Below are 13707 nucleotides of genomic sequence, written 5' to 3'. Positions count from 1 at the left end.
TTGCCTTCATTTGGTGCGTAGATCCCTACCACCAACGTTTTTTGGCCCAACACTTTAAGTCTGATCATCAAAATTCTACCCTCCTCATCTTTATATACAAATTCAGGAGCTAAAGAGGGATGTGCATAGATGACTAATCCTTTAGTCTTTGTGTTTGCAGAGGCAATGAAAGCTTGCCCCAAAGAATTCCTTTGAAGATATTTCTTATCTTTCCTTGCAATATGTGTTTCTTGCAAGCATATCAAGGAAAATGTTTGTTGTTGTAAAAATTTAAAAATCCGTCCTCTTTTCACGAGCTTCTCTGGCTTGATGGGAACTGGAGACTGCAGGAACAGATCCTTCGGAAAGGCAGTGTATTCCAGCATGTAGCTCGTGGAAATGACTTGGGATACCCAGCGGTCCGGTTTTGAGTCCGCCCACCTGGAGCTGAAAAACAGAAGTCTTCCCCAACTGGGATCTGACTGGCGTCACTGGGGGTTAGATTTTGTAAACTTGTCCCCTCTCTTGGTTCGTGGTTGCTGACTTTGGGTTCTGGAGAACTTTCCTCCCCTTCGGAAAAGTCGGGAAGAGCTCCAAGAACCTCTCCTGAAATCTGAACGAAACCTGTTCTGAGGTCTGGAGGCATGAAAGGACTGGAACATAGGCCCTCGGGACTCTTTCTTAAATTGCTTAGGCATAACATGTTTTTTGTCTTTGGTTTCCACCAAAATTTTGTCTAATTTATCACCAAACAGACGGCCTTCCTGTAAAGGGTACGCCATCAAATTAGACTTGGCCTTGAAGTCCGCTGGCCAGGCTCTGAGCCATAGGGCCTGCCGGACCGAGGTCATGGAAGCCATGGAGCGAGCAGTAAAGGTCATCGTGACTAAGGAAGCATCGGCCATCATAGTAATAGCAGCCTGAACCCTTTCTAAACCTCCCAACAATTCTGTGTTGTTCAGGGGGAACTAGTTGAATAAGTTTCTTTACCCATAGGAAAGAAGCCCTCGCAAAAATTGACGTTGTAGCGCTTGCTTGAATAGCCAGGGCTGAATTCTCATGAGCTTTCCTGGTAAGGCCCTCTGTTTTCCTGTCTAATTGATCTCTAAGAGATCCTAGACCGTCTTCAGGAACAAGACCAGGGGCTTGCAAATCCACCACAGGAGCATCAACTAGAGGAACTTTCAGAAGGTTCGTAGCATGTGGGGCGAGGGTATAAAGTTTTTTGATAGAAGGTGGAGTTTGTCTGTTAGAGGCTGGATTAGCCCACTCCTCCTGCACTGCTCTTAAGAAAAAATTCTGGAAAAGTGACTAAATTATGTCTTGTAGTCTTGTGAGGGAAGCATTCAGCTACACCTTGTTTCAACTTAGGATTGGAAACCTCTGACTCAGACGAGTCCTCATTGAGGTCCAGAGCCAAAATGGCCTTTGCTAAAAGGGACTGGTAATCCTCACTCTTAAATAGTCGAATCTGAGGCTCTTCCCCAAGAATCTCTTCCTCATCGGTCTCGAACTCCCCTTGCTCTTTTTCCTCCCCAGAACCGTGGGAGGAGGCCTGGGAATCATGCTCCTGCTCCACAGTCTGGGCCTTTAAGGCCGCCTTTGTGGGCCATTGACTACTGGTGGAAGGACCCTCATTTTGGAGAGGGTCCGATCCTGTTAGTGTAGAATGGGATCTACTGGATGAGGAGGTGGGGGAATCCACAACCCTCTGCCCTGCCAAGGCCTGAGACCGGGCTTGGTGAGCCTGAAAGGCCATCCATTGTCTCTGTAGGGCAACGTTAATTAGATAATCAGCCTCCTCACTAGTAAGTAGTCTACTGCTAGAGGGGGGCGAAAAGGGGCCTCCCGAGGCTGGATTCACCGGCACAGCTTGGAAACAAGAAGCCATGAGGTTGGATGGGAAATGGTTACCCAATGAAGGGAAAGACCCAAAATGGCCGCCCACCGGGAAGGAGGGAGGTAAAAAGGTGCCCGCCGGCAAATTAAACGATCCGCCCCCAACAGCACAAACATTACCCGCCGCCACTGGCCACGACGAAACGCTTGGCCCTAAAGAGGTGGTCTGGGCATCGGCGCTTTTGGCGGGGTCTGCCAGCTCTGAGAAGGTGGGATTTCTCCTCCCGGCTCTCGGGGCTACACTGAATTTGTGGCCTCGCTTGCGTTTTTTAACTCCCTGGAGGGCCGGCACGGCTTTTTTAACTGAGCCAGTCTTTCGCGCCTTTTTCCCCTTGGAAGCGTCCGCCGCTGTTAGATCGGAGCCTTCCTGCTCCACGCTTCCTAAAGCACCGCAATCGCGGGCATTGGAAGGTTCGGGTTCCTTCGGAGCGGACTGAACGAGACCGACCTGGTAGTCAGTCACTGATAGGAGGTCGTCGTCCTTCTCGGTTGCAGCGTCCGCCATTTTGATTCACCAGGGAGAAAAACGCTCCCGGAGATCAAGGAACCCACAAGGTAACAGCCGAACACAGGCAAAAAACAATACAAGGGAAGACGACACAAAAATACAAGGACTTACTAACACGAGACACAAGGAGCTGACACAAACCACCGGGAACAATCACTATTCCAAGTAAGCACAGAGCTGTGCTAATGACCTGTAAACCCTTCAGAGGCAGGACGAAACTGGGAGATTTGCAGGCTATTTCCCACCAAAGGGAAGACAGGAAGTTCAAAGATCTTAGTCCTGCCTACCCGGATGATGGAAGGAAATAACCCACAAATCAAGACGCTGGAGCCTCAGTAGGAGAAGTTTCAGGAACCAAGTATTCCATCTTTGCCTGTGGTAGGTCAAATGGATAAACCTTTACCCTACCCCACCACAGATATCATACTCCTACCTCCACTTTGTCTTCTTCCACCAACTTCCTCACCTTTCCTTCCTTAAACATATGCCTTACTTGGAACATCCAAGGACACCTAAATCTGGGCCCTATAGTTTGCAAGTTAGCCACTGCTGCTCAACGTGGCTGTTAAAAGGAAGTAGGAATAGAAAGTCTACTGAGTTCTCTGCCCCTGCTTGCTTCAGCAATTTCCATACTATGAACATGTATGAAAATTACTTATGACATATATGTGGCTTTCATTGTTCATGTTCTATGACAACAATGGTAACTGTCTGCTCACAGATCAGTAACTGATATAGCTTTAAATGTGAAGTTTCTTTGCTTATATGGAATGTTAATATTTTACCTTTCTGCAGAGCTCAAGGGAGTTAAACACAAAACAAAGTTGATTTAAAAATAAAGCTATAAATCCACATAATATCCCATTAGCTTGCTGAAAAATATCAGCCAGTGTCTGCTTCCTCACAAAGCTGTTGCTGATCTGAAAACTGAAGCATTCACACTGACAATGGAACAGCAACACAACCATTTCCCCTATACTTTTCCTTGCCTCAGCCTTCTATTGTGGCCATTTCTCCTCTAGCCCTTTTTATTGCACAGTTGTAAGAGAAAATGTGCAGCTTGCACCTTTCTACATCTGTGTGGAAACAATTAGTACAAATCAGCATAAATCACAACAGCCAGAAAAATCCCAGTAGCCAGTACCCTGTGAAAAAGCACTACTTTTACACCTCTTCAAGGCAAGATATTCCACAGAGCATGGGTACCAATAAAGAACTCATGAGCATGAGCAGTAGATGTACATAGCACCCAGAGGGAAGAGACAACAAGCAGCAATTGTAGCACATAGATGCAGGGCTTTCTTACATATGTGTAAGTTCAGTTCATTTAGTGTTTTAATTGTAAACAAGAAGCACCTTGAATTGAATCCAGAATAATATAGGAAACCAAGGCATCTGGTTTGTTGCTAGTGGTGCATACACGTTTAAGCAAATGGGAAGCTACACTTTGCACCAGTTCCACCAAGCTGTTTCCAAACATAACCCCATGTACAGTATGCTAGAGTAATCCAGCCTACAGGTTACAGAAGTATGGATCAGATCAGCAGAGTTCAAAATGAGATACCCTTAGTAATAGTGCCAGTCTGGTTCTTCAATAGGAAAACTGGGTCAAAGAGTAGCCTTAATCTTTTCACCTGATCCACCAATGACAGGGGCACACCCTATCCAAAATGGGCAAATCAGTTTCATCTAAAACATTGTAGCTCCCAACTAGCATGACCTCCATCTGGATTCCTTGCCTCAGATTCAGTTGCAGTTTATTCCTCATCATCCACTTGACCACTACATTCAAGCACTGGAGGCTTTCTAATAAAAAGAGTTGATATGGCCCAATCCTGAAGGTACAGATGATTCCATTAGGTGGTCTGACATAAAAGTGGAAGAACACGAACAAAAGAACAGCTCTGAGGGACTCCCTTCAGATCCCATAAATGTGAATTAGCTTCCCAGATAGAAACTCTTTGAGGCCAACAAGACAAACAGACATAAATGTGTGACAAGGTAGCAGTTAATGTGTTTGACCCAGGGGCTATGACTATAGCTTTGACTATGGTAATGGCTAATGTTAAATTGATGAAAAGTGAAACATCACCACATTTGATGTTTTATATTCGAGAAGGCCAACCAGATACATGTTAACAAGTCCTGATTAAATGAGGCAAGCAGGCCTGAATTGCTCCAAGTGTGCTAGCCAAGTACAGTCCAGTAGGAACTTGGAGGAAGCCTTTATTCAACACAAACAGTTCTCCTTGCACAGGCATCCAATGATGACAATGACCTGTCTTGTCTGTGTGATTGTTGTGTTGAAATTCAGGGACAGGCTGGATTTCTTCTGGTATGCCAACAGCTACCAATAGACTTTGTGGCTCACCCTGTAAATGTGATCTATAGCTCTGCTGAGATTCCAAATTTCTAGTGTTGTGGGACTATGATGTGGCTACTCACCTCTGCAGGGCAAGAGACCTAGAGTGTTCCAATCCAGATATTTATCAATCCAGTTAATTTTCAGAATGCACTGGGGGATTTAAACAAAGATCAGGGCATCTGGACACCCTGGTTCTACAAATTGTGTACTACTGTAATTCAGAGTGTCTTGTTCTGCTTTGCAAAACAACATCCTATCCAGTCCTGCTAAACTTGGACAGTTTGGGCAGACCATAGACACTCCACCTTTGCTGTGTACCACCATATCATATCACCTATGATGCACAAAGTGATGGAATCACAGCACTGCTTAGGCAGAGCTATTGCCAAGGCCGGACGGTGTGGCTTCAAATACAAAACTCTTCAGCTGCTTGGAAACGGTTGAGGTTGAAGAGGAGTCAGACTGCCTGCTCAGTGAGAGGTTTAAATCACTTGCTAGAAGGATTACAGCTAAATATTTGAGGTTTGTATCCAAATAGGCCATGAAAAAAGCAAATCTAAAATGTAAACACTATATCATCCCTCACATTCTCTGACCAACTGAAACACTTTGTATAAAGCTGCCTTAATCAGGCGGACAAAACTGGCTTCAGTTCAAGTACTTCAACTTAACTGGATTGTGGATGAGGCAGCCCAGCATATATTCTCTTCCAGACTGACTTTTGGCATTCTAAGATCTGAATCAAATTTGGTATTTTTCTGCCTCCAGTCTAAAAACAATCAATTGCTGTTCTTAAATATAGAAGTACAAAGGAGATAGTATTAACAGTAACTTTTGTTCCTGAATTTATCTTTCCTAGACTTCTTTCTATACACAAAAAGAAGAAACACAACCATCTTATGTCCCAAACCAAGTCACTTTTAACTACTGTCAATGGATATGGACAAGTCTTTGAATTTTTGCCTGTAAATCAAAAACCTTCTGAAAAACAAATATAGTCCTAACAATAGCAAAGAAGAAAAATCATTCTATCAAAATAAACGTGCACATATTAAAACAGACATTCACTTTTGTTGTAAAATCCATATAGGAAAATATGGTAAGTGAAAAATGATTTTAGTGACTATTCAATAAGTAGCCTTAGTAAAGAAAGACATTGTATACTAATTTATCAGCAGCTAGTAATGTAGAGCTGGCTAGTTCAAATCAATACATAAAGTATGCCCTTCCCTTCCCATCCCATTGCCTGCTTCTTCATTAGAACTGCCAAGTCACAGCCTGGTAGTAAGGGGAGAAGTCGAGTGGCTACAAAGAGCAGTGGATTAAAGAAATTCAGTGGGAGTTTCCACTTCCAGCTACTACAGTGAAAATAAACAGAGACAATCAGATCTGTGCCTTTTTAAAATGTGCATAGACAGCAATCCTGGATATCAATGGACAAACTGTTGGACAGATGTACAAGAGGCTTTGGCCCAAATGTAGAAGCAGCTGAACTCAGGGCAGCAGAGAAAATATCTAGAGGAGGGTAACCTGGATAGGTCTCCTGTGGTTAAGCAGACAAGTAGTCCACTTGGGTATACCTAGAACAATGTAAAATACCTAAACATTTACACAACGATACAGGAACTCTTAGAGGTATTTTGACTTCCTTACAATGGGTTTTCCTTCACAGCTCAGGAAGCCACAATAAATCCTTGAAAACAAAACCTAAGCCTATGTGGACAAATTTTCTGACAGTTTTAACCACAGCACCAATGCTTTGTTCAAGGTCCCTTTACTGAGATATCAACTAACAATTTTACAACTGGGGAGGAGGAGCATTTGGGGCATTTCACAGAGGGCTAAATCTAGTCCAGGTCCAGGAGTAGAGCTACACACAGGACTCAGTAGAGTCCTGTTTTCCCATTCCCCCCTCTTCCCATTCCCCCACATATACACATGGGTGCACACACAGACTACCTGAAGGCCCATTGCAGAGAACAGAATGTCCACACTTAAGTCTCGTGCCTCTATGCAACCCCTTGTTCTGTGTATCATGAAGTTATTTGTGCTCTACCAAGTCAGAGGGCTGGATGCAACAGACCTTTATGCTATTGTCGAAGGCTTTATGCTGTTTGCATGTTTGGGAGGGGATGGGGCAGTGAACATGAATCCTCCACGAATCCTATGCATGCTGGCAATGTGCCTGTGCCTGGACTGTTTAGATTACTGGTTAGATTACTGTAATGCACTCTACATGTGGCTGCCTTTGAAAGCACTCATGCAGTGAGCTAGGCTACTATCAGAGGCTGCAGTCAAGGACAGGAATACAGGGATCATATCACTCTGGTGCTAAAATATCTTCACTGGCTACCTATTTCTTTCTGGGCTCAATTCAAAGTTCTGGTTCTTAACTTCGAAGTGCTAAATGGCCTTCTCCCATATTGCCCAACCCACCAGTAAAGATTACCTTGTAAGTCCTGCTGTCAGGGCTTCCTCCTTCAGAGGTGAGGCGGGTGGCAACCAGAGACAGGGCTTTTTTAGTAGTAGGACCTCTCTTATGGAATGCCCTTCCCCTTCAGGCTCACCTGGCACCTACTCTGCTTTCTTTTAGGTGACAAGTCAAACTGTTTCTGTTCACCCAGACTTTTCATTAAGGGGTCATTAGTGTGAAACTGTAATTTTAAGCTGTTAGCAGTCTATGTATTTATGCTTTGGCCGAGTATGTGATGCTGGATTTTAATTAGTAACTTCTAATGTTTTCTATTTATTATGTTTTATTTTGTAGGCTGCCTCAGGCAAGTTCCCTGGAGAAGGCATAAAAATTGCTAAATAAATTTAATAAATAAAATTGTTCATTTGTCTTAAACAGAATCAGCAACAGCACTGATTATATTTGGAGTGAGGATTGAATCTGAGCACCGAGAAGTGATTAGTGCTACCAAAGTTGACAGTGCCCATCACCTGGGGGCTTTCTTTTGGAGGGTGGGGCACATTAAAATATCTGAATCAGGGACTTGAGGGTCTGTAAATGAAAGGAAGAGGCCTATGGTCCCAATGTCAGGTTTACCTTTTCCACAGCTCAATGTAAGCTCTCCTATCGCTGTAGATGTCTCCTTACCGTCTGTTATGATTCCTTGTGCCTGTTGTCCATTCAGCCCCTCTGGCTTAAGGTCGAGCTCCACTTGCTCTTCTGCAATTCCGTTAATACTGGAATACCCATTCTTCTGTAAAACCTGCATTTGCCATATTGGAGGTACAAAAGAGGGAGAAATACTTAGGTCAATAGTACCTTAAAGACTAACAAAAATATTTTCTGGTAGGGTATGAGCTTTCGTGAGCCACAGCTCACTTCTTCAGATAGGTCAATAGTGTCAGACTTCAGCTAGAAGTAGAGTTACACTTCTCTTTTTCTTCACACCCTAAAATAAACATACACATTTAAGAACACGTATGTTCTTAAATGTAGGAAATATTTAAATATTAGTTATATCACACTTCTTGTTTTTATAATTACCTGTGTAGCTGCTGCAGGACCAAAGGTTTTTTTCTTTATTTTTTAAAAGAGCACATCATTTAAAAATTGTAACATGTAAATACTAAGTACTGCCACAACAACAGAGGAGTTTTTTCAGACTGAAATATCGAAGAGTTATATTTTAATTGGAAATTTTGGGCAAAGTTTTATAAGTAGTTACAATTTATTTTCTGTTGAACACATGAAGCTGCCTTATACTGAATCAGACCTTTGGTCCATCAAAGTCAGTATTGTCTACTCAGACAATAGGGTTGCCAACCTCCAGGTACTAGCTGGAGCTCTCCTGATATTACAACTGATCTCCAGCCCATAGCTATCAGTTCACCTGGAGAAAATGGTCGCTTTGGCAATTGGACTCTATGGCATTGAAGTCCGTCCCCTATCCAAACTCCGCCCTCCTCAGGCTCTGCCTCAAAAACTTCCCACCGGTTGCAAAGAGGGACCTGGCAACTCTATCAGAGAGGCAGCAGGTCTCCAGGGTCTCAGGTAGAGGTCTTTCACATCACCTACTTGACTAGTCCGTTTAATTGGAGATGCCGTGGATTAAACCTGGGACCTTCTGCATGCCAAGCAGATGTTCTACCACTGAGCCACAGTCCCTCTTTGCTGTTTAGTGCAAATGCAGGTTTGTAACTTCTGGAAATGGGGTAAAAATGGTTTTTGAAAACATTTCTTCTTTCTGGCATTGGCCATTTCAGCATGGGGGCAATTTCTTGGTTTGGTCTTATTGCTGCTACAAATGCATCATCAGAGGCATGGGGCAATTCTTCCTCCTCCCATCTGCCATTTCCTGCCCTTTCACCTCCAGAAGGGTCTGCCAGTTTTTTATTAGTAGTTTGTGTATAACTACCAACAATAATGTTTGAGATGGCCAACATAAAGTCTACTGGTGGTTGATGGGGGATGGCAGGCAGGAGGGGAAATGGAGTGCTGGCCAGGAAGTACAGAAATCTGCACCCTTCCATACTTTCCATAAATCCACTTTGGAAATTATCTTTGAAGTACTTTCATACCACCACAGGTTTGGGAAAACCTGCAGCAAAACTAGGGAAACCCTGGAAGGGGGATGACAATGACTCTTGCCCCAAGAAGTTGTGGAGGCAAAACAGAGCACGAGCTCTTTGTGCACATGACCACAGACTAGCATGCTATCAAATGAAACAGTACAATGCAAAAACAAAATAAACAAATATTTATGAAGAATTTCTTTAACGATGCAATCACATTGTAAAATGATATGAAACCCTTGGGATGGGTCTCAGTGGATGCCATCTTAAGCCCTATCCCCCTGATTAACTAAACCCCACGATGACATATCTTCAGGTTACACTGACATATCCTGGAAATGCTGCCATGTCTGGAGATATTCCAGTGCTAAGCTATGTCAGCCCAGGGCCAGTATAGCTCTTTGCTTTTTGGAGCCTGAGGCACAATAGAGCTTGACAAGAAAGGCCGTGCTCCTGAAGTTTTCCCTCAACTGCTGTTAGCCAGGTTGAACGATCTCTGCTGGCAAAAACAAAGGGCACTAGACCCTAGAACTGAAAATAAATTTTAGCAGTATAACTCTAGCACCAGTATAGAATGGGACAACTTATTAAAATTAACATGTGAAAGATCAGCAGTTGTACACAGTAAGAAACTCTCTATCTTTTACATATTATCTGTATGCCACCCTGAGTTATTAGAGATCGGAAGAATAGCCATGTCATAAATAAAGTTAAAAAGTGAGTATAACAAACATTCAGAATATACTGTTTGCATTCTTTCTATAAAATGCACAAAAAGATAAACATTATAACAGCATATTTACATTTTAAAAAGAAAATTCTCCCCATAAATAGTTTCTTTTCCAAGGGTACTCTCTCACATACTAACTTTGTGGGTCAATGCAATCTGTCCCACTGCATTAGTACTTCCAAGTAACTCATTTTAATTTTCACTCACATGAACTGCCTCATTTCTCTGAAGGATCTATGCAACAGTTTGTCCAATTATGTCTAATTTGCTAAGCAGTATTCTTACTGCCATTTGGAATAGCTAGTCAGGTTTAAAACAATGTTTCGGAACATGACTGAGAAACTCAGTAGAACTAAGGACATGGAAAAGAGGATTAAAGAAGATAATTCTATGTCCATTAGCTATTTTTTATTTTATTTTTCTCTTCGCCCATGTTGAGGAGGGTTTGCCCATCCTACACCATATATTGTTTTATCCTCACAAAACCACTAATATAGATTGGACTGGCAGATTATAATTTGTCCTAAGACATTCACTGAGCTTCATAAAAGGTACTAGAGATCTGAGTATGGAACTTTCACACTTGACTCCAACATCATATCAAAAACACATTTTCAATATCTGTCACTATGGGAAAATTATATCCACTGTGGGATGACAAAGAAATTATAAATGCCACAAGACACTAAAGTAATGTAAGGTCATTCTAAAATGCACTTCCAGTGATATGTTTACTTCTGTCAATGTTAGTAGAATACACAAGGGCTATATATTTTTCTTCCTACCCATATCTTCCACGAAAAGGTGATAAGACACTATGTTAGTTTTACACAATATAAACAGTGTGAATTAACCAAACCCTGCTATGCCAATAAAGGTTTTGAATTGAATTAACCAAACCCACCATTTCTCCAAACAACCCAAATTGCTTGGCTTCAAAGTCTGAAGTGGCATTATTAGTTTGGTGATGAATATAGAAAGGTTTGCCCATTATTCTCAGAGAACAAGGGGAATGTGGCTAGGTCTTCCTCCATTTCTAATCATCATCATTCTCAGCATTCCTCATGCCAGACCCAGGTCCATTCCAAGGATTCCACATACCAGATCCAAATGCATTGGTGCTAATTTTGCTTCATTGTCTTAATCCTTTTAACACTGGTTGAACTTAAAGAGTTCTAAAATAAGACAGATACAGCTGTCTGAACAACTGATTAAACTAAATGGTACACTGAAATATTTTTCTTTACTGTAAACACTTCTGTGTTGATGTATTACTTAGCATTCGGCTGTACCATAATCTGTCACACTAAAAAATTCCTTAAGTGGTAAGGGCAATAACAATTTCAATTTAGATTATTTCTAAGAATTTTTAGTTGTAGAATGATGGCAGTGGACCAGAGAATGGCAAAATACAGGAAGCTTCAAGACATTATACTCCTTGAAACAATCAAAACCCAACAAAATCTTTTGGCATAACATCTCCGACTACCCTTGCTCTTCACCCCTGCTTGCTGGGCAGCAAATCTACAGCCCTGCTTGCTGGCACAGGCATAAAATGAAGATAGGCAATGGATCACAAAGAAGTACAGAGTAGGCCATGCAAGACAGAAGATCCTGCTTCTTATAGCTTTTACAGAGACAGGCACCCCACCTAAATGATGACTGGACAATCCTATAACTGGTCATGAATCTGGCTTCCACATGAAAGTGAACAGGGTTAACTGTGGTTGCATATGGTGTGGACGTACCATTAGCTTCTATCCAAACTTTCAAATGTGTTGATTTTTTCTACAGCTTCCAAGAGTTTAAAAATCTTTCCATATTATCAAACGAACCAGTCCTTTGTAATCATGAAGCATTTAGGGATGGGGCATCTAAACTACAACACAGGGATTCGCCTGTGATTTGTAGGAGGAATGTTTATTTTTCTAAGATTACTTTCAGGGTCTGTCACCAGAAAAGTTGTTTAAACATGTAAGTCTGTCATGGCTGTTAGTTGGCATTTACTCAAAAGTATGGAATTGTTTCTGCCACCTCAGCTGGCGATCGTTTTAGAACAGACGGCCCCAAATATTTACTGTCTAGCAGACTGAATGTAGGAAGCTGGATGTTACGATAATAGCTAAGGTAGGAAGAATTAGGTCAAACCCCAGTGAGGTTGAATTACTGTACTGAGCAATCTAAACATGCAGGAAGCAAAGAGCTCAAGGCCACTCATCTGATTCCCCACTTTCTCCACAACTTGCAGTGATATGTTGTTTGCCATTCAACCAATTTCTTCCAGTGTTTGCTAATTGAGGACTAAGCTAAAAGAGAACCTCTTTGCACTTCCAAGTGACTACCATTATGCTTTGATTGCTTTGCCATAGTAAATCCACACCATAGCCAATACTGAGCTACATCTCCTACAGATATGGCACAGTTACTATCCATGCAAATGTGATACTGCAGTGAGAATGGGCAATATCTGATGCTTTCTGTGGACATGAAAGCAGAGGTGCATTTAACTGTACCAATGCAGCAACAGCTACAAGTAAAAAAAAAAAACATTACAGCACCAACCTATGAAAAAGCCCACTTTGAAGCACACTTGCAATGGTGATGTCAGAAAGATCTTAAGGGAGGTTTATGCAAAAAATCTGGGGAAAGGCCAATTTGGGTCTGGAAGAGATTGGACATGTAGGTAATGCTGGGATGGTATTATACTCCTTGAAGGTCATTACTGTGGAGAAAACAGTGTCACACATTATACCATGATATTGCAGGACTGGATAAAAAGAAATGACAGAGTATGGAAAACAACCCAGGATACGGGCAAGAAAAGCACTGGAAAATGACAGGTTTTGAAGAGCATCATCTGGATTGTGAGCAATAACTGAGTGAACAAAGTGCTATAGTGGGGAAAACCTTCATAAATTGGGTGATATATACACTGTATCACATTCGATTTTTTAAAAAGATGACATTTGGAAGTATGTATGTTGTTGTTCCACACTCATGCAGTTGGGGCCCCACAAAGATCAACCACCCATTACACCGCTTTCCCCTTGGTGGAGGAATACACAGTGGCAGTGTACCAGAATAACGGAAGGAATGGAAAATGTATGTGACCCCTTGCAACCCCATCAGCCTCTCCTCAATCAAGTAAGCATTGAAGTTGGATGGTAATGTTGCACCTCAAGGCTGAATGCTGAGGAGTAGGGAAAGAAAGGACAAGGCTCATCACCTACAGGGATCCCTCCATGTACAGGCAGTATTTCTGAATGTGGAAGGATCATAGCCCGTGTATAAAACAGTGAAAACTAAAGCTCATAATTTCATAAAATAAAATTTCTAGTTGCCTGATCTCCAACATATATGGACGCTTTATACAACTTATTTTTTTGTTCTGGACCTAGATCTATTCCAAAATTTGTGAATTACATGGGCTGACAACAAGCAGGGAGCCAAAGCACTAAGCCCAATACTCAAGGCCAGCCACAAATAGCTGCATGTTGCTGGCATTCCAAAATGTGCTCTCTTTAGAGCACAAGGAATAAATATGCTACATAAAAATACTAATCAAATTAATAACATAAGAACGTAAGAACATAAGAAAGGCCCTGCTGGATCAGACCAAGGCCCATCAAGTCCAGCAGTTTGTTCACACAGTGGCCAACCAGGTGCCTTTAGGAAGCCACAAACAAGACGACTGCAGCAGCA

The 13707-nt window shown here is 42.1% G+C and overlaps 1 protein-coding gene across 1 annotated transcript in view; it reads right to left on the bottom strand.

Moving 5' to 3' along the window:
* AKAP12 (A-kinase anchoring protein 12) overlaps positions 1–13707 on the bottom strand; it is a 57752-nt gene that overhangs the window by 24703 nt on the left and 19342 nt on the right. Inside the window, exon 2 of the mRNA XM_056853299.1 lies at positions 7852–7966. Within this exon, the coding sequence (XP_056709277.1) occupies positions 7852–7966 (115 nt within the window). The remainder of the gene's footprint in view (positions 1–7851; positions 7967–13707) is intronic.

This window comes from Euleptes europaea, chromosome 7, assembly GCF_029931775.1.
Source record: "Euleptes europaea isolate rEulEur1 chromosome 7, rEulEur1.hap1, whole genome shotgun sequence".
In the NCBI taxonomy this organism is placed as follows: domain Eukaryota; kingdom Metazoa; phylum Chordata; class Lepidosauria; order Squamata; family Sphaerodactylidae; genus Euleptes; species Euleptes europaea.
The sequence above is the reverse complement of the archived record's forward strand: the minus strand, read 5'-3'. Positions and strand labels throughout refer to the sequence as shown.